Consider the following 26,452-nt stretch of genomic DNA (forward strand, 5'->3'; position numbering starts at 1 on the left):
TTTTTTTTCCACATGTGGCTTATTTTGAGAAAACTGAGTCATTTAGACCACAGAAATTCCAGCAGCATAAATTTTGGTGATTGAACTCTCATGGTATAATTTAACATTTGGGTTATGCAGGCATTCATGTTATTCATTCGCTCAGTTGTATAAGGTTTGAGATAGTATTGTGCCCATCTGACTGTGAACTTGTTTCTCTTTGTTAAGGTGAAAGTCTTGTTAAGATCTACTAATTCTTTTGAGAACGTCAAGTATTATTCTAGGACTCCATCACTCTATCATTACGAGATAACGTATTTCATTAAGAGAAAGCTAACCCCACCTGATGCAATCTTTTGTTACCAGAGATTGACAAAAGTATTGGATGTTTCTCTTTGTCAGTTTTCAGTTAAGGACTTAGTTATACTCTTCCCTACAATCCTCTCTAAACACATCTATATCTGAGTTTAAGATATATTTGGATTAAGATTTCTCAAATCATTGTTTTCTGAAAATTCTTCAGGGAGAAAGACTAGGAAGAATATTTCCTGATTTCGTGCATATTAACTATTCTAGGAAGACTATTTCCTGATTTCTTGCATATTAACTATTTGTAGTTGCTATAGACAAAGACTAGTTTTTACTTTTCTCCTTAAGGAAAAACACGGTGTTTAAAAGTATCACGGTGCCGGGCGGTGGTGGCGCACGCCTTTAATCCCAGCACTCGGGAGGCAGAGCCAGGCGGATCTCTGTGAGTTCGAGGCCAGCCTGGTCTCCAAAGCGAGTTCCAGGAAAGGCGCAAAGCTACACAGAGAAACCCTGTCTCGAAAAACCAAAAAAAAAAAAAAAAAAAAAAAAAAAAAAAAAAAAAAAAAAGTATCACGGCAATCTGATTCTCCCTCACTTGTCAATTTTTCCACATTTTATGGGTATCCAAAGTATTTTCTTTAAATTTCATAAGGTTCCTAGAAATATGTATCAGTATTTGTTATTTGGTGTTAATTTTTCACAGACATTCAATATGTCCTTTGAAGATGTATTATTGGTATATAAAATGAATAAAAAAAGATAAAAAAAAAGGAAAAAAAAGATGTATTTTCCAATTTTGTCTTTTAAACATTTTATGACAATTTGAGTTGATGATTCTAATTGACTTTGTTTTCCTTATTGGAAACTATATATTCCCAGCAATTTAGATATTGTAAATGTGACTTGCTCATTCTCATCTTTTCTTCTTTCTAGTCATTAGATTTTTGGTCTTTATATTGCTCCTTCCTCTTCTTGCACTTTTATGACCTTATTTATTGATTTTATCATTTATTTTTTCTAACTCCATCTAAAAAAATTCTCTCCTTTATTTGTGATCCCTTTCTAATTTTTCTAATCTTTCTCCAGAGTTAGAACTGCTAAACTCTGATTCAAATAGCTTTTACTTTCTTCAATCTTTTCTAAATTCTTTAGCTCATTTAAACATGTTTCTGATGTGATTTTTCTTCCCATTCTCATTTTTTACTATACTACATAAAATTAATATCCTTTGCCTTTATGTGATAAGAGTTTCCTTAAATTTCAGAAATTTTTTTTATATAACCTTTGACCTTTCTCTTCAGCTTCTCAGATTTTGCCTTGCTGTTTTATTGTTCCTGCAGTATGGATCTTCTGTGTCATCCAAATATCCATAGGTTTAATGCTCTGTCACCAGTCTTTGGCACTATAGGGAAGTGATGAAATCTTTAGTACTTGGTATCCAGTGACAAGAAGTTAGGACAACTGGGGGACATGTCTTTGAACAGGCTATGGTACCATGACCCTACCTATATATCTTTATCTTAGCTTCCTCTCTTCCCCATGAGGTAAGAATCTCCTCTGCATGTAATTCTCACTGCTGTGTGCAGCCCTGCACAAAGGCAATGGGGCCAAATGACTGTAGAATAAAATACCTAAAACCATCGGCAACAATAAAAAAACAAACACAAAAACTGTTTTTCTTTATAACTTGTTTAAACATGGGTTATTTGTCACAGTAGCACAAAACTACTGCACATGTAGTTGTTTTAAAAATGTGATAAACTAATTTCTTAGTTGGCTGTCTTTTACAGTTTATTTGGATTTTTCTCTTCATTACTTTTGTCTTTTCGTTGTTCAGTGTAGATTCTATTCATAGAAGTTTCTCCATAGTGTGGACCCCTATTCTGCAGGGGAAGTGTGGTTAATTTCTTATGGGGTCTCGATAACTCTACCCCTATCTCACCTTACCACAGCACCCTTGGACTCATCCATTGTAGTGCACTGGTGCTTCTTCCTTTAACTGATATTCTCCAGTTGACCTTCGTGGGTTTTCCTCTGAAGGTGTGCTGATTCAATTCCTCAAAGGTTCACTTGTTTCCTATGGCCTGCTCCAGGTATTGATCCACATCCTGTTCTGCAGCTGACTGGATGACTCCCAGGGCCCGATAAGGGGCCAATGGATATCTTTGTCAGCTAGTCATGTTTTAAATGTCCATTTGTTTTTGTTTTTATAGCTATTACTTTCTCTTCTACAGGTCTTTTATTGATGATATTAAAAATATAATATGCTCCCAATTGCAATATACTTATATTTGTTGTTTCCATTATAGCAATTTTAAAATGCTAATTAACAAAAACCATTTTAGTGCTAAGGAGACAGCTCCATGGTTAACGTACTTGCCCTTAAAGCACAAGGGTTGGAGTTCTGATCTCCAGGACTCACAAAATGCTTGATGGACACGGCAGTCTGACCTCAGTGCTGAAGAGACAGAGACAAGAGGTTGCTCAGAGCAAACTGGCCAGGAAAATGAGACAGAAGGTGACTCTGAGTCTGAGTGGGAAGAATGCCTTGGGGGAGTCAGGTGGTAGAGCAATGGAGGATGAGTCCCAACGTCAACCTCTCTAGCCCTCCATGTACATGCCCATTCACATGTGTGTACCCACCACATGCAAAGCTGAATATGCACACACATGCGCATCATACACACAAGGAAAAAAAAAGAAATCACATTTTAATACATCATTTTCTATAAGACAAAAATACAAACATGTGACCTCTCACTGTGACCACAGTACTGTGGGTGCCATGTACTTTGCTGACAAGGCTCATTCCTCTAATAGTTCAGTGACACCTTGTTTTGGAGGGGGTGGAAACTTCATGACACTGTCACATTTTTAACAATCCTACTCCTGGGAACTATACAAGACTTAAGCTGAGAATTTGAATAAACACGTACTGATGTCATTCAAATTAGACTTTCTAAATTACTATATTTCTTTCAAAATATTTCAATTTATGTGCAGCTCTTTAAAAAAGGATAGTGTTGTATATCCTACAACCTGTTATCCTACCCTTCTGCAGACTTAAGTTGATTTTAGTAGAAACAAAAAACTATGCCCAAAAGAAAAAAAATCAGTTTTAGCTAAGCCATTTAGATTCTCACATGTTAAATGATGAAAGACATTTCCATTTAAAGATAACTTAGACTCAGGGCTGTGAAGGGCCCCATTTTGATGACTATGCCATAGAAACTAGTTTGGTAAGAAGACACAGAGATGCAGAAACTAGGCACTATGAGGTAGTTTTAAGTCAAAAGGAATGGTCTTCATTACTGACTCTCCTGTCTTATTTCTAGGCCACCTAAAGTCAGACTACATTCCTTCCTGTCCTTGGAAACTAAAGGGAGTTTCATCTAAATCCTCATAGCCAGTGTTTACCTGGAATACATCTTTGCAAGTTATCAAGTGAACATAAACAATGCTTAAAAAGTCTAAACAGTGGTTTCTCAAGGTTACTCTGTACCACGGTAGGACAAGGCATTGAAATCAACACTAAAAAGATACACACACATACCTTTCAAACATTTCTCCCTTTCATCTTTTCCTTCCTTCCTCCCTCCCCCATCCTTTCTTCCTCTCTACCCCTCTCTCTTTCTCCCTTCTTCTTTCTCCATATCCCCCTTTCTCCCCTCCCCAACTTTTGGGTGATATACTGGTTCTGTATTACTTATAAAGCTTCCAAAATAAAAATGGTCAAAATGTATTCCGCATTCTGACAATCAGCATTTGATTCACAATGGAGCCTATATCTTTACATCTAAATACTAAACTAGTTCTCTCTCTCTCTCTCCTTCAAAATTTTATTGATTTATCCATCAATCATTTACTTACTACACACACACACACACACACACACACACACACACACACACACACACACACACATATATATGTACTTATGGATGGATGTGTTTATGTACGCATGCTGGCATACATATAAGCACACGTGTGTGTGTGTGTGTGTGTGTGTGTGTGTATGTGTGTGTGTGTGTGTGTGTGTGTGTGTGTGTGTGTGTGTGTGTGCGTAAGTCTGAGGATGACGTAGAAGTCTTCCTTGGTTATTCTCTACCTTATTCACAGGAAAACATTTTACTGTTTTAATAACAGCTACTGCTAAGCTAGCAATTAATAATGATGTGGATATTAAAAGCATATGCTAACTTAAGTTTTCATTTTAAAAACTGAACCTTCCAAGGTCATTCATTGACTTGTAGGTGTTCAGGTGCAGGTGGATTTGGTAAGTGGCCCTCACTATAGGGTAGGCCATGGGGGGGGCAAAAATGAGACTGTTTTCACAGAATGAAGTCATATAAAGGATTAAGAGTCCTCAAGGACTTGAGCCTGTGCTGTCACAGGAGCTAAAACAGTTCTACAGACTTAAGGGAGTTGAAGCCAGATAACAGAGGATGAACAGTAAGTGAGGGACTTATTCACTGAGGCAGTCTCTCAATTGAGTCCAGAGCTCACCCATATGGCTAGTCTAGCCAGCCAGGTTGCTCCTGAATTTCCCTGCCTCTGCCTCCCCAGCACTTCATTCACAAGCAGGCTGACACACCCATCTTGCATTTATGCAAGGTCTGGGGATGCAAATTTTGTTCCTCATGCATGTGTGAGAGCACGGAGCCATCTCCCTAGCCCCTCAGATCTTTGAGAAGAGCTTTCTGGTTTTATTGGCATGTAGTTTCCATTGCTGCAGCAAGCCAAATAGATCTAATACTTTTGACCATTTGTTATTTTTCTGTCATCTTTGCTGTGGGTTTCGACACTTAGATCTATATTTACTCTAAGGGACTCTTAGACAGTAGTTCATAAAGAATTTGAACATTTTTAAAGGAAGCTAATTAAGATTTGAATAACTACAGTCTTTTCCATCAAAGGAAAAATAAAAATAGCATATACTTGCTCTGGAATCACAAAGTAAGTTTAACAAAACATGTTGAATAACATTGATATGAAAATGAATGGTATTGTTTTAGCTTGCATATAAAGAACAGAGACAACTGAAAGTAGCAGTGATTGATTGCTTAAGAGAAAAATTGAGCAACTACATGTATAGAAGGAAAACTAAACATAAAACACCCAACCAAGATACAATTCAAATATATTTTATTATATAGACACTGAAAGTGATTTTCTTTTCTTAAAACATGAAACTGGCTTCAGTTACATAAATTCAAGGTTTGCTTCTGTCAGACTCACATATATGATAAAGTATGTATCATACATATACGATAAAGTAAAAAGTCACAAGATTTATTCATGGTAAGCAATACTTCAAACAGAAATAATCAATGGCTAAGGAGATGAAGTATTGGTTGTGTAATTTCCTGGCTTCTTCTGACAGTTTTCCTTCTTAGAAGAGAGGAAATGTCACATTGGAGGAAAATGGAAAGATGGAAGTGTGAGTAAGAGTGGAGGCTGGAGATGAGCTCAGCACTACAGCACTCACCTGGCAGACCTAGGATCCTGAATTTGATGCCCCAAATGAAAAACAAGCGAGAACAGGAAACAACATGCACTTCTATAGGGTAGAGTAAAGAATCTAGAATGAAGTGGAAAACTCATGGGTATGGACAGCAGATCAATACTGGGAATTCTTATCAAGGAACACAAAATTTTACCTCTACCAAAAATCATCAGTAGTAAAAACAGTGTCCTTTCAGGTAGAAGAAGGGAATACTGTATATTAATTATGTGATAAAACTTAAGTGAGAAAATGGCAAGAAAAGTATGAGATACTTTTATTTATAAATGAAAATAATCTTGTTAGTAGAATAAAATGTCCCACAGAAGCACTGAAGAGAGTGCATTAAAGTTTCTTATAGACCCTGTCACAGGAGTCAAAGGATGAGTACAACTTGGAGGAGAGGAAAGGACAGGAGGAGGACTCTACGAAAAATGAAGAGAACTTCATGTAAAAGGAAGAGGTCTATATAAAATGGAGAGAACCCTATATAAAAAGAAAACAACTCCACATAAAACAAAGAAGTCAATAAGATATATGATGTATGACTTGCTTACCAGCTGTCTACAGCAAGAGGAAGGAGAATAGATGAATCTGGAAAGCAACAACCAAATTCTGGCAGATATGAACTTCATTCTGGTACTGAGCAGTAATTCCTAGATACATGGATTGGACGGGCCATTTGCAGGGTCATAGATTAAGGTTATCAACATTTCATTTTCCCAAGTAATGACATTTAAAAAACAATATTCACAGCTTGAAGATCTACCATTTGCTATCATTCTGTTATAAAGAAATGCCACTTTACATTAGCAAGGAAGGACATGATCATTATATATAATTCTGACTACAGAAAATCTACAGGATAAAACTATATTGAGCCAGAGGGAAAATAATGAATGTCTAATTTTTAACTTGTGGCAGCATTCCAGCTCTAGAATACTCACTTGTAAGTCCATATTACATCACTGTTATCAATAGAGGCTTACTATTCACAGTCTTTTGATTCAATTTAGGATATTTGAGGGATACTTAAGAGTTCTCCCAGTCATTTCTCTTGCCTTTCACCTACTGATGAAAAAGGTATAAGAAAAAGTCCAGATATCTGGCCATGGAAAATTCTGGAAAGACTGCTATGCAAGGGAATGTTTTTGTCCAAAATACAGTAGTTAAAATACTATCTGGGAATAATTCTTTAGAACATCAAATAGTCAAATATGTTCACTTAAGACCCTGTAACGTGCCGGGCGGTGGTGGCGCACGCCTTTAATCCCAGCACTCGGGAGGCAGAGCCAGGCGGATTGCTGTGAGTTCAAGGCCAGCCTGGGCTACCAAGTGAGTTCCAGGAAAGGCGCAAAGCTACACAGAGAAACCCTGTCTCGAAAAACCAAAAAAAAAAAAAAAAAAAAAAAAAAGACCCTGTAACGTGAGCCTTTTTAAAATAAAATCACAGATTCATTTTAATAATGACAAACAGTTTCAAAAGGATTGGGGAAGGGGAAAGATCCTAGAAACCATACCAGGGCTCAGTGCTTAAGCTCACAGAACATACACTGGGTGATATGTTAGGCAGTTGTCCCAGTACATATATGATTAGGAAGAAATTTGAGTTCTCACATATCTGCTTATATGTATTTGTTAGTCTGATGCTGCTCCTTCAGCTGATCAAACTTATCCCCAATTTTAGTGATTGGCAATAGTCTATTTACAGGCATACTACGCAGCAGGTTTTCTGAAGATACACTGCCTGACATGTTCAGGACCTATCTTTAGGGAGTTCATTACACAATATACCCACAAACCCTGTGATCTATGATCTACAATGGAGTCTTGCCTGCAAGATATGCAAGATCAATGGTGTCACAAGGCTTGTGGAGGTAACCAACCAATATCTGACTTTACTTCAGGCTCACTCCGTGAGATGGAACCTATATCTGAGCCTTATAACTTTTACTTTCCTAATTTTACTGATGCTCTGGCTCTTTGATAACTTATGTAAAATGTGTGGCTACATTTTAATAACAACATAAAGCCCATCACATAGCATTACTATATTACTAACTTTATTCCTTTACTTTATCTTCAATTAGCATTTCTAATTTCTGTAAACTTTGAACAAAGGGTACACATGAAAACAGAAAAATACTCAATATTTTGCAAGGTGTGAGAAAACATTTACATTAGTTTTCAATTAATATTTATTGAAATTTTAAAATAAAATTACCATGTTACAAAAAACATGAAAGCATAATTACCAGCTTTCTTGCTCCTCAGGAAAATATACTCAACAAAACCAAAAGAATTAAGGAAGCAAGAAAAAAATGCACCGATAAACATTAGTCCCCTTAGAATCTACATGTACATCTCCACTTTTAGCTACCAAAACATCATTCCCACCATCTTAGCAGGTTTTCAAACAGATTGATAAAGTATTTGCAGTACTGTTTGGAGAACTAGGTTTCAAAGCAGTATTTTCAAAAATTATCATTTCTTACCAAATTACTGTAAATATCAAGTAGAAGGAAAACAATTTAAAGATCAGGTATTTTTTCAAATGTTTACATTGAGTGACATTAATAACAAAACAAGTGAGTAATGACATAAGAAAATCCATCTGAGAGGAAAGGTGATTAAAGTTTTGAAAGTGTGTTTGAGGTATCAATGAGGTACCTGGTCAGAGATATCTAATATCTAAAATCTAATGGGGTATCTGGCTCAAAGTCTGTCTAATTCATAAGACAGGGTTGGGCTGCCCTGGTAAGTGAACAGAAGCAAGAGACACTTACTTCAAAATTACATGAAGATGAGAAAGAGACTCTAAGAGCAGACAGGAGTAAGCCCAGGAACATACCTGCTTCTGATCCCACTAGAAAGGTATGTGGTCATCCAGCCATTTGGCCTCACTATACTCTATGTTGTTTGTATATGCTCTAAATTATAGGTCTTTCCCTGTAGACTGTAAGCTCCTTGAGGGAAGCATCTGGTCCTTCCATCACAGTACTCAGGACAGGTGCATCAGTGCATCCATGGGACACACACTGTCCAATGGATCACACACATCTGAAACAATGTACTTAGACAAGCACAATCCGAGGTCAAGGTGAAGTTTTCAAGGTTCTAAGAGCATGAACTTCATTAAGGGGCAGCTTTTAGTTAGTGAGATGCTCAGAGTCTAGATCCCTGCAACATTTCCTACTTCACTTTGTGGGTGGAAGTAATGACAGAAAGAATGACTTTCCCACTCTCCTCACAACTGTGACAGCTTGCCAGTCACTCAAGGTGAAGACAAAGATGTTTCAGCTCCCTCTGGGTACTTTCTATTCCACACTGCTTCAGCCAAAAGACATTGTTGTTTTTCTGTTCTCCTAAGCTACCACTTTGTTTGGAAACTTTAAATGCATTATGCAATTTAATTCTCATCCAAATACTCCATCTTACAGTAACTCAGCAATTCCCAAAGGCCATAAACAGTAGAAATAGGAGCCCAAGGGATGACATTGACTATCACCATTTTGCCTCATAGAAACACTGTGCAGAAGCAGAGCAACAATGTCAGAACAAACAGGAAAATGCCCCTGCTTCTCCAGTAAGCTGAAGTGGAAGCTACAAGCACTAAATCCAAAGGCCACTAAAAGGGTGTAAAGAACCCCTTTTACTTGCAGGGCCATCTTAATACTGATCTTCCCTTTCTGAAGCGCAGTAACAGTCATAAACTGAAATGCTTAAGTGAAATAAAGCTTTGTTTAACTATAATTTTCAAAGCTCCTCACCTACTACAGGTATACAAATTAAATCTTCACCATTCACTACTTGACTTGAGCTGCTGTTGACGAGGAGACAACAGCTTCATCAAATGCCCATTAGTATTTCTCAATGTTTTTACTGACTTCCTGGTTACAGCTTCTTACATTGAAAACATCATATGGATAAGAAAAGTCATTCGAAGAATCATGACTCTCAGAACAGCAGGGAATGTTAAGAGACCAATGCTTAATAAATGCTGTCCCACTGGAAGGATGTACAGTGTCACTAATAAGACTGAGATAGAAGAGTCACTACTGTCCATTCTAAGACCTTTCAAAGTTCCTCATTTGGAATTCTGTCATTGGCACTGACTTTGCAAAGTGGCACTTTAAAATGAGTAAAGAGAAAGCATACACACAAAGTCTCATGAGAATCTGCAGCTATGGTATCTTTAAATTCTTTTGGCAATATATATCTTTTTAAATGCACAAGCTATGCCATGATTAACAGGTACATTTCATGAAAGTAAAATATGTAGAATATATAGAGAAATCATACCTTCTATCAATAGCTCTTGTCCATGACTGCCCAGAAGTGTACGAGATAGGAATGGGGCAAAGTCTACAAAAATTTCACGAAGAAGAGGAGCAACTTTTTCTAAAGCTCTTTCAAGTTTTGCAGTGATGCTGTTGAAATTAAGACATAAAGACTAGTAAATATAGTTCAATATAAATGCCAAATAAACTTTAGTTCTAAATTAAAATATGTACAAGTCACAGTAAAAGTCCAGTTCGAGCCCATGGAAAATAGGAAGCTTCATATGGAAATCTGGGAGGGACACAGTGTTGCAGAGTCTGGTGTCTACTCTGTAGACTGAAGTAGAATGAGAACAACTACATTATGAAAAAGAGCCCGAGTCCTGCACCCAAAGGGGCCAAAGGCACTGCCCAGATCTAGGAATGTCAGGAAAAAAATGAGTTCTTCTATATCTCCACACATCATCAGCGACAATGGCTTTCAGGCCTACTGTGTGTTCACTATAGCAGTTACAAAGAATTTAAACTCCTGTTAGCAAAAAGCATTTCCTGTAAAGCCGGACAACTAAAGAGGTAACTGGAAGTCAGATGACTTGCTTTGTCAGAGTAAAATAATATTTGTATTGCTCAGGATTGCATTTTAAGTAGTTGCCTTGTAGGTATATGTTATAAGTAAAAGAAAAAATGGGGGAGGAAAATATTTTTACATAGGCAGGTTAATATTTTGGCCATAGATTTATGTCTCATAGAAGTAAGTGGTGAGAAAGACTGCTTAAATGGGAATACTGGCTCTGCTACAGAATAAGTCATGTGATGTTATGAACATCAGCTTTGCCTGCTTGAAGAACGATGATCCTAACATTTGCCCAGTGGAGATTAATCATCTAAGCCACAAAATCTGAGCAGAAAAGCATCCAGTACATAGTGAGATGTCAGTAATGTTAATCTTGTCATATTTTGAATAAAACCCACTCATATGTATTATTGTGAAATATGACTGATACACTGAACAACAACAACAAAATCAATATAAGGTTAGATGAGTTCATTGCTCACACAGAAGATATGGAGTAAGGCATTAACAGTGACGCATCTATTTCAAACCAGCCCTGTAGCTGTGGGGTGAGGCAGAATCACAGCAGAGCCTGCTGACACAGACTGCCCAGCCACCCATATAGTGCTGTAAATGAGCATATAGAGCTGTAAATGAGAGTGTACATGCAAGTCTCAGGTGATGCTGATGCCAATCAGGGACCACTCTGACACTGACTGCTCTAGAGAGAAGCTGATGCTAAGAAATGCTAACACAAAAGCTGGAGAGTTAGGACTACCTAAAGGCTCAGAATTCTCACCATCACAATAGATTTTCTCTTGACTTTTTATAACTATAAATAGAGCTTTTTTTTTTCATCTTCTATTTCATCAAATCCTTTTCATCAGCAAAATCATGTCCATAGCTTCCAGATAAAGTAATTCCATCTACTATGAAAGCATAAGTAGGGATTACAACTATAGAAATGAGATAGATCCAGATAATTATTAATATTTTCTAAAGCTGGTTTCTGAAAGAAGCACTGATATTTATTTATGAGTGAGTGAGCACACAGAAATATGAAAATTCAAGATTCTGGAGGTTTATATCCATCATCAAATCATATTGCTAGATTTCCTCACCATATAACACATAACATTCTAAGTGGAAAAGTATTTGTATTCCTTTCTACATTGAAGAAACTGACAGGTTACTGTTGATGTTGATATTTACACATTACTCCAAGTGTGTTTTCAAAGGAGGGTAAAATATGTATTCATCCACATATAATTTATCAAAATAAGTGGAACAGAAATAAAATTCATATTTAGAGCCCCTTTATTTCTTGGCAAAGAAAGACTTGAATCCTTCCACACAAAAAGGCACATTATGCTGGGCCTGCACTTCTCTTCTAATGTTTCCTTTTCTTCCTGGAGAAAAGCACAGTATAAACTGTTGAAATACTATGGTGTACATGAGAAAACAACTGAAGCTATTTATCAACCATTTTAACAATAATTTTGTTACTGTTAAAGAGAAGACAATAAAACCTTCAAATGAGGTAATGATGCTTCAGATGTGAAATCTAATAATAAAACAATGTGGCCTGCAGTACAAGTACTTAATAATGTTGTTGTTTTTTAAAAACCACAATTAGGTACTTTCTTTTCTTTTCTTTTTTCTTTTTCTTTTGATATAGGGTCTCACTATGTACCTCTGGCTGTCCTGGAACTCAGCCTGTAGACCAGGCTGGCCTTGAACTCACAGAGAGCTGTTTGCCTTTATCTCCAAAGTGCTGGGATCAAAGGTGTGTGTCACTATACCAACCTGGTACTTCCTTTTACATGCATGTTAAAAGTCTTAGCAAATTCTAAGGATTTCATATAAATATAACACAATTAAGCTGTGGGAGAAAGCAGTGTCTAAAAACCTGTGGCTACAGTACTTATTAAATGTTTCTGAACAAAGATTTGACCTCAAGCTATATCCAAGGTCATGGTGGTTGTAAGAAGAATGTCAGGAGAATGGGGAAGATTTATGAAAAAGTGCATAGAAACATGCTATGTTTTCTATTCCTAGAAAACTTGTAATTACCCACACTCATTTTGGACATTATACATATTATTAAATTCCATTATTATAATTGTGCTACTTCATAAAATTATAGTCTTGATTTACTCTCAATGTCAATTCTTTTGTAGTATTGATTTCATAAAGAAAAATTAATAATTTTGTTTTGTAAAATTCTTAAATATTCATTTCTTAAAATAAAAGAGGAATGAGCAATTATAACAACAGAATCCAAAGCTAACGTAAGTAACTGTATTATGTAAAGTACCTAGAAGATACAGCAGATAGAAAATAATTTAATTAAGGAATTCCATGGTAGAAACACTTAACCAATTAAATGTTCCTATATGAATTAGGGAATGTAGACATAGGTAAATGAAATGGTTTGTTTAAGAAAATACATAGAAAGAGAGTATTATGGTAGAAAAGCCATCCAAGGTTGTTTAATCAGCTACATGTTATGACTAGGAACTGACAAGCCCTGCCTTTAAACATTTTATCAGGCTTTCATTCAATTACTGCTGTGAAACATGAGTAAGCATACTAAAGAGCTGATGGGTAAACAGATCAGAAATTTCAGAATCAGTAACATACAGTCAAACAGTTTTTAAGCTGTAAGTTTCTAGGGTTGCTACCACTAAGCAAAACAACATGCTGTAAAAAAGAAATGTGTGCTTATTTTATTTTTCCACAATCTTATAAAATAGAAAGCTGACATTTCTCCTAATTTCTTCCAAACAGAATAATATATATTTTAAGAGCACAATGTACACATTAAGAAAGTAGATAGAATTACACAAGATTAAGAAATTTGAGGCCAAACAGAATTCTTCCATATAAGAAGTTTATTACTTTATAATATAAACTAAATTCTAAGTAAATATTTTTCATGTTTTAAGAAATATGGTGCCTGTTAGAGATGTATTTAAATAATTATAAAAGCTTTTGGAGTACATTTTTGGAAATTGTTAATTGGATGTTTGGTAGATGGAAAGGAAATAACAGAACATGGAAATGCAGCAATTCGTCTTTTCAAGTCAACTAGTTGAACAAATATCATCAAACTTCCCTATAGTGAGACAAAAATATAAAGTCAAGAAAATAAACCATTAACTGAGACTCAAGCCCAGTAATATAAAGGGCCAGGATATTTGTGCTTTAAATCACTGATAGACAAATTATAATAAAACGTCCTAAAAATAAAGTTATTCCCAGACAGTAACATCGCAGGAGCTGTTTAAGTGACTCTTCTTCTGGCAGAGCTCTGAGCAGGGCTGTAGAGCGTCCCCAGAAGAGAGGCTGCTTCACCTAAGGCCAAACCCAATGCTGGTCAGTGAAAGGTAAAGAGACCGAGCCTTCATTTGACTGAAGATGTCACCTCTCTTGAAGCTACTGCAGTGCTGGCTCTTCCCCAAGCAGTGTCCTGAAATTGTTTCACTTTTCTTGCAGACTAATTCTCACTCTCCAAGCCTTTATAGGTGGTCTTATCCAGAACATTCCCCAGTAAGCAGACATCTGCCCTGCTTTGCTTATGAAGCTCCTTCCTGAGGTAGTAAATTTAGTATGCTTTTAGAATAGCATTCAGTTCATAGGTAATTTTGTAAAATGTAAGTTAAAAAATCAACAAATAACTTGACTACTTAAGGAGAACTATTGGACATCTATTTGTGATGGAGAAACCCAGAGTAGCACGCATAGGAAATAACTACGCAGGAAGCCACACAATAGACAGAATTCTATTCTGACACAAGAGCATATAAACTCTACCAGATAGCAACTAGCCTTGAACCTGAAATCAAAAACAAGAACTTCTCAACAGGAAAAAGATACAGGAACTTGCTTTGATGATGAAAGCTGAGGAAGAAGAAACATAAGGCACTATGTGAGTTGGTCATAACATTTCAGCTAACATTTGAAATTTCTGAAGTTGAAGTGATAGCATTATAACATGGGAGAGCAAAATTCTCAGAGTGGTAAACATAGCAGGATTCTAAAGTTACTTTCAAATGGTTTTCTATAAGCTTCACCAATAGATAAGACAAGACTGGATAGAATGTACAAGATGGGAAAAACTTCCTTTGCTTCTGTAAGCTGAGATGTCCCAATAACTGTAGCAAGAAGGCACAAAGCACAGCTTGGAGTCGTTCTCCATCTCCTCCATATGACAGGGTAACAGTCTCATGGAAGCTGTGGGAAAGCTGGCAATCCTTCCAATTCATGACACAAAAGAAAGCCTAAACATTGCTAGTGCCAGAACAGGAAAATTCTCTGCACCAGGAATGGGGTAAGAAAACATCTTGAGATCTCAATATTTCGAGATTCCATCACTGAGTAGTCAGAATCCATGTGAGATTCTCTATCTGCCCATGACTGAGAACTGAGTCTCAACAAGGACAACAAGAAGCCCAGGCCCCTGAACACTGGGCACGGAAGTACTCAGTGAAAGACTAGCAGTCTAAGACTGTAGAAGGGGTTCAGAGTACTGAGCCTCTCTGAAAGACAACACCCAAGCAGCCTACAAAGAGGGAAGAAGACTGAGAACATTTGACAAAAAAAGCACCCATTCAAGTAAAAAGTAAAGACTGAGAGGGTCAGAGAGTTACAGTTCACAGAGAATAACCAAAACAAAAAGAAAATTCTGCTAATCTCTAAACTAGGATGACTTGGTTTCTGACACTAAAAACCTGGCACAAGTAGAACAGGGCACATTTCAGGCATCAATGCTACTATGATGCCAACATCATATCCACAATTTCATTTTCAACCAAAATTACAATGTATTCAAAGGAGCAGAAAGAAACAAAACAGAGATAAGCTAATAGAACCAGGATCATAAGCAAATCTGATTCTAGAACTATCTAGGAATCTAAAGCAAGCATTATTTACTATCTGTAAGAATTAAGACATGACAAGACAGCCAACATGTATGAGCAAAGGAGCATTACAAAAGAAGCAAAAGTATGTAAATCTCAAACAATGGTAGAAATGAATAATATAATTAAAAGAGACAATATGCTTTCATTAGATGAATCAACAGAGTCAAGTAAACCAGGTGAAGAATCAGTGACTTTAAACACTTTCATGCTTCCCGTAGTACTGTTGACAAAAGCCATGTGAAACTAACCTAAGTGTCTGTCAATAGGTGAATTGCTGTGGGATGTTCTGTATGGCAAATGTGTTGCTGATTAGTCAATAAATAAAACACTGATTGGCCATTGGCTAGGCAGGAAGTGTAGGCAGGACAAGGAGGAGAATAAAGCTGGGAAGTGGAAGGCTGAGTCAGAGAGACACTGCCAGCCGCCATGATGAGAAACAGCATGTGAAGATACCGGTAAGCCACGAGCCATGTGGCAAGGTATAGATTAATGGAAATGGATTAATTTAAGCTGTAAGAACAGTTAGCAAGAAGCCTGCCATGGCCATACAGTTTGTAACCAATATAAATCTCTGTGTTTACTTGGTCGGGTCTGAGAGGCTGTGGGACTGGCAGGTGAGAGAGATTTGTCCTGACTGTGGGCCAGGCAGGAAAACTCAAGCAACAGTGAATGTATACGGAAGGGGTGGTATCTAGACCACATGTAGAATATGTACTATTCTGTCACTACCTGTCATCTGCAACAAACATGGATAGGCTTGCAAGACAATATGCAACATGAGATAAATCATGTACAGAACAAATACTGTATGATCTCACACATGAAGAATCTGAAGAACTCAGTCTTATTGAAATTGTGAACTGAATATGGTTACACAGGCTAGAGACAGGGGAAGAAGAGGGAGGATAGGAGACTTTGTTCAAGGGATACAGCATTACAATTAAAAAGTGTTAAGTTCTAATTACATAATATGGTGATTTTAGTTAATAATAAAGCAATACACACACCATATTTTTAACAGTTAAAAGATATGATTTTAAGTATTTTATCACATAGGAATTCAAGAGCTTTGAGACAGTAAGAACTAATTTCTTATGGTGTTGCTAAATAATGTGTCCAAAGATACCTGAACCACAGCCTCGGGAACCTACAGATAGGACATGTATCATGTCAAAAGTGTCTTTGCAAGTCAAATTAAGAATATGTACACTAAGACAGGGAGAGTTCCCTGTAGGTGTGCTCACCCTAAACACATGGACTATTGGACACCTCAGTGGTTCCAGAAGAAGCACCGAGAAGGAAGAAGACAGGACAGAGGAGTCAGAAGAGGAACAACAGCAGTCCAGAATGAGAAGCACCTGACACACTCTACTGGTTCTGAGTACAGCAAGCCACATGCAGGGAAAAGGGAAAAGGCTGAGTGCCAAGTACAGCCCAGACAGACAACAAGGAAAGCAACAGGTCCATAAGTCCTATCTGATAAGAGTTTAATTTGTTTACAGCCTCAGATAATCTGGAAGTAGATTCCAGTCTCCATAAGAATGTGGGCCAGCTATGAGGCCAGTCTGAGTAAGTTAGACTTGAAGCCTGTAGAACTGAGGGAATTAATAAACAGATGTTGTTACAGAGTACTAGATTTCTGCAAATTTGATGTGGCCACAACACAAAACTAAGGAAATGAAAGACACAGTAAAAGAAATAAATGATCATCAGTTAAGAACTTTCCCCAAACAGTAAAAGATACTAAAAGTACACACCCAAGAGACATAAAACACCTTGTAGAATTTTAATAGTAAATAACCCAAATTTGTCATAATAAAATATCACAATGAAGATAATAAAAAGTCTGAGGAAAGCAGAGACTAAAGGCTCACGTCACAGAACAAAGAATGGCATTCTCTTCAGAATAACCCTGCAAGTCTGAAGACATGAAAGAAAGTGTATTTCAAATCCATTTCCAAAACATAAAAATCAACAACTCTGTATTGGTCAGAAAATCATTAGGCAATGAAAGTAAAACTCGGGGCTTTTCCAAACAACAAATGTTGAGGAACTATCTGAAGCTAGCTTGAACTGTTTGAGCAAGTTCTTTCAGTCCAGAGAATGATTCCTGACAAAACCCTAGATTTGTGTAAATTAAGAGTGCTAGAAATAATAAATACAGGTAAACTGACTGTCTTAGACAAAACAATAGCAACATGTTGCTCCTTTTGATTTATCTATCTATTTTAATTTCATTTTATTTGCATGTTGGGGATTGAATCCCACAGCAGAATGCATGCTTGGTAAGTGCTATACCTCTTTGCAACAATTTAGTACTCCACCAAACTATTACAAATAAGATGCACGATGATCAAAGGTTACAAGAACAGGCCACTGTGAACTATTATAAGAAAATAATACTACACAACTGTGCTAGTTTAAAACTCCAACATAAAAACCTTAAGTATTTAAAACTGAAGGAAACAAATCAACAATGGAGAGAAACTGGGAGAAAGAAAAAGAAAACGCCATTAACCCAACACAAGTACTAGAAGGAAGAAAAAGAGAAATCCTAACTCAGAACACCATCAAAGACATGGAAGCTATTTTTAAAGGCACAATACAAAGTTCAAGACTGTTACAATAAAAACCACAAGATCTCAATGCATGATGGACAGCACTGATGAACATGAATAATTAATAGTCAGTAGTAGATACTAATAATGCTCCACAAGCCTACAGGATCAATACAGCCATAATGTAAATATCACCAATTTTGTTTGTTTTACGAAACAGATAAAACAAATTTTGTACCACTGTACCTAAGAGCAAATCTCAAAGCTGTTTATCTAAAAGTACACCAAATAGATCAGGAACCTAGCCATTAGTGGGGAAGATACGAGACTTTTAGGGGGTAAAGTAAGAGTACAGGACATTGGGGGTTGATAAAGATAACTTAGTTATTATAGATGTCATAAATCACAAAAGAAATGACTATTTGAGGCAATGAACTTCACAGAAATTAGAAAGTTCTTGCTCTTAACAGTCTATAGAATGAGGCAATGGAATGCCTGTAGCTGACAAAGGACATCTATGCAGAGTACACTAGTAACTCCTACATATTATAAGAAAAAATTCATTTTAAGACAAATGAAAAGAGTTCAATGACCCATAAACACAGGCAAAACCACTCAGCAGGTAGCAAAAAACCAACAAGATCTAATTATGCCACCATTATAAAATGTGACAACAGCAAGTACAGACAAATGTCAAGCACGGACTGTTTCATACATCGCCCCAGAAAGTGCAATGACAGCTACTTGGCAAAATGGCTCAGCATTTTCTCATAATCTTAAGCAATTACTTACTATCCTAACAGTGATTTTATTCTTAATTGTTTACTCAACAGAAATAAAAAAGAAATGTATTGGGAATCCCAAGACTTAGGATTTTCTAAATCATTATTTGTAACATGCCAAAATTGGAAAAACTCCAAGGTCTATCATTGAGTAAACAGATAAATTAATTGTGAGTCACAAAATGGAATAATACTTAGTACTAAATAGGAAAAGAACAGTCAAAAACAAAGAGATAAATGAATCAACAAATCAATAAGTCAAGTGAAAGAAGGACAAAAACCAGTACATATCATATGATCACATCCTTTTAAAACCCTTGAATGTAAAATCTAAAATGTAAAGCTGAAAAGCACCTAAGTGTTTACTGGGCACAGGTAAATTACATGTAGAAATGTGGACATTTCTGAAGTGATAAGTATATTTTTTTTCATCCTAATTTGCCATATGGTTTTACCACACTATAAACTACAAAAACTCATTAAAATGTGCATTCTGATCATTTTTATTGAGTTTCAGCAACATAAACAAATGATCTCAATGAAGTTGAAATGAAAATTAACTTGAGAAAAATATAGACACAAATTATTAAACTCCTTAAAACTGAATAAACTCAGAAAGATACTAAAATTTATGCAAAGCAAAATAAGAATCATTGCTAAGAACCATTAGTTTAAGAAAAACTAAAATTCTGAAAGGAGTATTTGATGTTCAGTGTGGAAATGAAAACCTGGAAAGAGAACTAAAGGTCCAGCACACTGCAGAACGGTCTCGGAAGACTCCATTCTATGGGAAAATGCACACTTATTTCACACAGCTGGTGTTTTAACTCTGATTCTAAAGTTCTAAGAGAGTACAGAGCAGGGAGAACTCTGACCCAAAGACCTCCCTCAAGGCCCTTACTGTCGTTATTAAACCTGAAGATAATTTTGTCAGCTGTGTAGAAGGTGTACAGATAGAGCAGAACTGAGGGTCAAACTCAAAACAAGAATATAAGGACATAACTGGTGACAGAAGTGGAGAATCATGGTACAAAGAAGTCTTCGAATGAGGGATGGCCATCTTCTTATCCCTGTTATTTGTCAAAAAGCCATTCCAGCTGGTTACAAAACTCAACAGAAAGAGTGGAGAAATGTAAGCAAATACTTATACAACACAAGAGGCAATCACACCAAAAAATGGTACCGTGAATTTCACCAAATATATATCGTCTATTGTTCCAAACAGGCCATACTGATAATGAAAATGACAAAAAAAAAGCCTGCAAAATGGCCAAGATGAGAGTGAACTGGCATTCTATTTTCAGCAACCGAGTCCATAAATTCTGACAAATGCACAGAAAATTCACTTGGCATAGTCTAGTCACAGTACACAGAAAGACTAGGCAGCAAGTCCACTATAATCTTTTATTTGCCTAACAGATATGCACAGTAGCACAGCACATACTCAGACAATAATAGATACCCATACTGTCATTTACATAAAAGCATTATTTGAAATAGATAAAAACTGGAAAATTATAAATGTTTATAAACTTCATAATGAGGGGCAGTACATTCTATGAGTCATCACTTACCACAATAAACAAAATAAATGTTGGCTATTTGAGGTCCAATGATACATATTACATAAAACTACAGAGACTTATTTTCAACGCTAATAGTTTAAAGTGCTATCACTCAGAGATGATCAATTTCTACTGTGCTATCTTTACACATTTGAACTATTATTGGAAATGATAATATGTGCTATACTACAGAGAATTAAAATCTCTGTAAGCATTTTTAATCAAGACCCTTCAAACTCCATTTGAAAATATAAGACTGACTTTAAGTAATTTCCCCAAGTACCATGGTTAGGCAAAACCAAATATATTAAGAGTATGTACCTAACTGACATTCCCAAGAATGTTTACCGTATGTGTACCTACCACCGAATATTTCACTGTGTCTTAAAAAGGGAGAGTAAAACTGGTAAAAGTAACGAATCACTATGCATACCTCATGTTCTCAGCTGAATCCTCTGGCATTGGGGCTACAGTTTGTACAGCTGGAAGATTTTTGCTGGTAGCACCATTCACAAAACTAGAAGAGGAGGAAGAGGAGGAGGACCCTGAATCCACAGCACCTGTTCCCAAAATAATAATTTTAGTTTTAAATATAAATTTATTTAGAAAAATAACTTTATTACTTCATTTCTATTTGATTTTCAAAGAACAACTCATCAGAATTTCTAACAAGAATTTGACAATTAAAATTTATTTGGTCATTAGTATACTAATAAATTCCATGATTTTAAGTAATGGATATTACATTAAAATCCAGTTAACTTATGTTAATCTAACAAAATTACATGCTACAAATGGGTATAAATGAAAGACATCAACAGATGAAAAAAATCTAGATTAAATATGGCTAATAAAATAATGCAAATTTAAATGTGAAAATTTTGTCCCCATATTTATTGCTATGTTGTAATTTTCTTAGACCTCATGATCTAAGGCATAATTTTCAGAGCACTGGGAGCATAATTTTGTCATTTTGCAGCATTAAATTCTGACTATGATAAAATGATTGCTTCAGAGGTCCTATCCTGAGTATAACAGTACCTGATTTTAAAATAATTAGTTCTCCTCAATGATATGAAAATGCCATTTTAGAGATTTTTCTATAATATGTCATGTGAGTACATCAAAGGAAGTGAGGGACATCTAGTGTTCCTAAGTATTATATCTTATGCTAATTCCAACAAAGTGAGCTGCTCACTGAATTTCCACTATAACAGCTGTACAGTGCCATGTGCCAATATCTAAACTGTATACTGTGCCCAGCATAAATGCTAGCTCACATTTATATCTCTCTATATATGATCAAGTATTAAGGAGGAAGTTTATTGCTTAGTTTTAATTTTTACTGTAATACATATTTTATACTATCAAAAAACTTATACTGTTATATATCACTAATTTTTAAAACAAAATTACAAGAAAACATAACTTGTCTTGTACAAAGACAAAAGGTGATTTAATCTTTTCATTTTACTGCAGTCATAAGAAAAAAAAGGACTTTATTTACTAGATATCACTAAGTACAGATTCTACTACACTGTTAAATTTTTAAAACGGAAAAAAATAAACTTACAAATTTTAAAGTGCCATTAATGCTGCTCAATGATTGAGACAAGTATATATGCTTAAGAGAGTGTTCTACTTACTACACCCATAAATGTGTGGCTCATGATATGTCAGACTCAGGTGGCATGATAAACAAGATAGATACAGAAAGCACAAAAAGGAGCTACAAAATCAATAGAAATGGGAAGAATCTAAGTAATGATAATAAATGGAAAAGTTCAAGGCTATACAGTTTGGAGAACAGAAGACTACTATAGTCAGGGAAGGAAAGTCAGGGATCATCTTGCGTTGTATAAATACCTAAAATGGAATCACAAAGATTTGGGTGAGGATTTATTTAGCTAATAATCAACAGGAACATTTCCGGAAATTTGAGAGAAAGAGAGAGAGACAGAGATAGAGACAGAGACAGACAGAGAGAGAGAGGAGAGAGATTGATTTTAGTCAGAATTTAAATTGGAATTTTTGATTACTAGAATCATAAAAATAGCCGGACAATGAATTGGATACAGTTATAACCTAAGAATATAAATTAATTCAGTGTGAGGCAATGGTCCGTATTCATATGCTCTGTTTACAAAGTTGAGGCTCTTGCATATCATCAATGTTCTTAGAGAATTCTGCCTTTCCTCAAAGGATTTAGCAAAGGATACACCTTAGGGTTCAATCCAAAAAAATCCATTTTCTAGCACTAACATGTTTGATGCACCTTCACATGCTTTATAAGTTTTTTTTTCCCTGTCACTCTCTAGTATCTAAATCAGCTTTTGCTTCCCAAATGTATTCCAATAATCTGACTGTACCTTGAAAGTAGGCTATGATGTTTTGAGAAAACTCAAAACAAAAACTAGTACTCTCTCCTGAAATGACCACTGTGTGTGTGTCCTAGAACCAGCAACAAGTTGTGAGAAGTTGTTGCAGCACACTAAAAACTAAGCTAACTCTAAATGATCTGGGCTTTTTAGTTGTTGAGAACAAATGGGAAAATGAAGATACAGCAAACGGAGAAAAAAGGATGAAGCTTCACAAAAGTCTATAAGGACGATACCTGTCGTGTTAATCATACTTTTTGGTGTAGCTCCAGGGGCAGCAAATATACTTGAGGTACTGCCTGTTGGCAGCCCACTTCCTGCAGCGGTGGCTCCCACAGTAGTGACAGCTAGACTACCTGGAGGTGGTTTCTTTACAGGCACCACCACACTCCTGCAGACAAAGACAGAAAACAACACCAAGGCTTGAGATAAAGCCTGTTCCCAAGATGCACAACAGATACACAAAGTCAACAATGTAGTCCAGCTAAGTTCCCTTCCCTCAGTCCTTTCCTCTCCTTCCCTAACCCTCAACACTGTTAACTTGCAAACCTAACATCACTGATAAATGGAATACTTAAGCAAACACTGGGAAGTTTATGACATTAAATGTTTTTTGGGTAAACACTAGAGTAGACTCTGGAGTTTGTAAATCTTTCTTAAAATGACAAATGAAAAATAACCATAAATCAGAGAAACAAGTGCTCTCAGGTCAATATATTTTGCACATGCTTAACAAATAATCTTGCAATAAAATGTATACAAAATGTCCACTTCCTTCTTATTATACCATCATGCATGTAAAATGGCCATAAAATTGGCACCTGAGTGTGGTGATATTGTGTCCCCCAATATACTGTGCACCCCAATAAACTTATCTGGGGCTCAGAGAACAGAACAGCCACTATATTAAACATAGGTTTAGGCAGTGGTAACACACGTCTTTAATCCTAGCATTCCGGAGGCAGAGATCCGTCTGGATCTCTGTGAGTTCAAAGCCATACTGGAAACAGCCAGGCATGGTGACACACGCCTTTCATCCCAGGAAGTGATGGCAGGAAGAAGAAAGGTATATAAGGCGTGAGGACCAGGAACTAGAGTCTGTTAAGCTTTTAGGCTTTTGAGGAGCAGTACAGCTGAGATCCATTCGGATGAGGACTCAGAGGTTTTCAGTCTGAGGAAACAAGATCAGCAGGGAACTTGGCAAGGTGAGGTTAGCTGTGGCGTGTTCTGTCTCTCTGATCTTTCAGTATTCATCCCAATACCTGGCTCCAGGTTTGTTTTTATTAATAAGACTTTTAAGATTTGTGCTACACCTGAGAAACTGACCCCTGGAACCCAAGTAAAGAAGCCAGACATGGTAGGAAGCACCTGTTAATTCCATCACTTCTGATGTAAGATAGAAGGTGAAGACAGGAGATTCGCCCAGAAGCTCATTGCCCAGTCAGCCTGCACATGCTATACAGTCCAGCAGAAACAAGACATTCTCCTTCCATGATGGAAGGAGAGAACTGACTCTCCAAAGTCTTCAGATTTCCAGGTGGCATGCATACACATACACACATACTCCACTTTCTTTCTAAAAACTGTCAAAATTTACATATATATATGTAAAAGAAATATTTGCCAAAGAAAATATGATGCTGAAAAATGAAGTGAAGGATAACAAAACACACAAAGGGAATAAAAAACTAGTATTTTTAGTTCTCTCATTAAAATCGTTTTCACTAACAGAAGACAATTCATATTATAGCACACATATATAGTTAAAGTGCTACTTAGCTTTCATGCCTTAATTTTGTAGCATAGAAATTCATTATTTTCTTATATTTATTCAACACTTAAATACATTTCATTTAAAAATCTTAACTTTGAGCCGGGCGGTGGTGGCGCACGCCTTTAATCCCAGCACTCGGGAGGCAGAGCCAGGCGGATCTCTGTGAGTTCGAGGCCAGCCTGGGCTACCGAGTGAGTTCCAGGAAAGGCGCAAAGCTACACAGAGAAACCCTGTCTCGAAAAACCAAAAAAAAAAAAAAAAAAAAAAAATCTTAACTTCACTGTCTTAAACTCATGTTAAACATATGTGGACATTGCTCAATTTTAAAATATTAATTTCCAAAATATAATCAGTATCTACAATCCCTTGCTGTAAAGGCTTATTTCTCAAAATTTATAGCACTTTAAACTTTATTTCATAAATATCTCCCAAGCATCACTCAACTATGATTGATTTTACAGGAAAAGATTCACAAGATGATTTAAGATAAAACTCAAAGCATGGGAAATAGTGACTGACAGTATGAAAATCTTCAATGTATGCTGTCATTTAATGCCTGTATATTTTATTATTAATATGCCCACTTATTATTATATACTTATTTTTCTGAATTGTCTTTGTCAGGCTGTCATTTTTACACTCATAAAGGTAAACATGGTTTCTCTTTCAGCAGGGTAGTGGCAATACTCCCACAAAATGAAGAGCTGTACCTGTAACCTGCTTTGTACTTTTAATGGATGAAGTCCACTCAGTGAAACTATGAACATCACATTCTCAAGTCCAAACTTACCTTTCCATAACACAAACCCTTCTTTTGTTAATTTCTTCAGTAACTATTTCAGTGTTGAAAATTTAAACTTGTAATAATTATTGTTCTTAATGAGCTTTTATAACTTTTTTGAGACTAAAGGTATTGTAATTTTTTTAAAGATTTATTCATTTATTACAAATATAGTGTTCTGCCTGTATGTATGCCTGCAATCCAGGAGAGGGCACCAGATCTCATTATAGATGGTTGTGAGCCACCATGTGGTTGCTGGCAATTGAACTCAAGACCTCTGGAAGAGCAGCTAGTGCTCTTAAACTCTGAGCAATCTCTCCATCCCAAGGTATTATAATCTTAAATAATATTAATTTTGCCATAAAAATTTCTCCACTTTCTCAGGATGCTTTTTCTTCTTTCTAAAGATAACAAAGTCAAATGCTTTAGGTTCATTCTTCAAGTCACAACTTTCTGATGATTAAAAACACACATTGTCTTCTTAATCCACCTATGATGTGCCCTTATCTAGTGTCTCCATTTACTTTCCCAAGATGAAGTATGACATCATAAAAAGAATACACAATGGAATAACAGAGAACTGAGAGCTGAACTGAACATCTTCAAGCTGTATGGTTCTAATTATAGTTTCTCATTAATAAAGATGTTAATGCTCACATATTAACTTGGGAGCTTAAATGAGGATACATTTAGAATGACTTGATCAATTATGAGATACCTTAGAACTATTAACAACTGTTTTCACTCTCTAAACTCAAAGAATTTCCTACCTACAGGACCTATGGTATCTAGTTCCAAACATATAAAGGTAACAAAAAAGAGAGAAAATACTGATGCATTTGTTTTATCATCAAAACTTCTCTCTATGATTTAGAATAATATGAAGCATACCATTTCATTGGAATCCTAACAAAAACAAAACCAATTCTTAATTTGAAAGAAATTTATCAGTAAAATTATTTCATGTTTTTCCTGCATCTCTCAAAAATTCCTGTTGATAAAGAAACATAGAGGAGATGGCTAGGTGGATAAAGTGCTTGCTGTGCCAGCATGAAGACTTGACTG

General features: G+C 36.1%; 1 protein-coding gene and 1 non-coding gene across 7 annotated transcripts in view; both read right to left on the bottom strand.

Annotated features, from left to right (window-relative positions):
- Nbea (neurobeachin) overlaps nucleotides 1–26,452 on the bottom strand; it is a 558,359-nt gene that overhangs the window by 311,102 nt on the left and 220,805 nt on the right. For 4 of the 6 annotated variants that reach the window (XM_052730145.1, XM_052730143.1, XM_052730147.1 and 1 more), the window contains 3 exons: nucleotides 23,069–23,223; nucleotides 20,888–21,014; nucleotides 10,094–10,221 (listed from right to left, as the gene is read on the bottom strand). In XM_052730145.1, coding sequence (XP_052586105.1) covers nucleotides 10,094–10,221; nucleotides 20,888–21,014; nucleotides 23,069–23,223 — 410 coding nt within the window. Of the gene's footprint in view, nucleotides 1–10,093; nucleotides 10,222–20,887; nucleotides 21,015–23,068; nucleotides 23,224–26,452 lie in introns of those variants that run through there. The other 2 variants (XM_052730144.1, XM_052730148.1) reach the window with 2 other exon arrangements.
- LOC128106802 (small nucleolar RNA SNORA69) lies at nucleotides 25,216–25,330 on the bottom strand. Its single transcript, XR_008216850.1, has one exon. It is a non-coding gene; the product is annotated as a small nucleolar RNA SNORA69 (small nucleolar RNA).

This window comes from Peromyscus californicus, unplaced genomic scaffold, assembly GCF_007827085.1.
Source record: "Peromyscus californicus insignis strain IS unplaced genomic scaffold, ASM782708v3 Scaffold_9__1_contigs__length_137607984, whole genome shotgun sequence".
Lineage (NCBI taxonomy): Eukaryota > Metazoa > Chordata > Mammalia > Rodentia > Cricetidae > Peromyscus > Peromyscus californicus.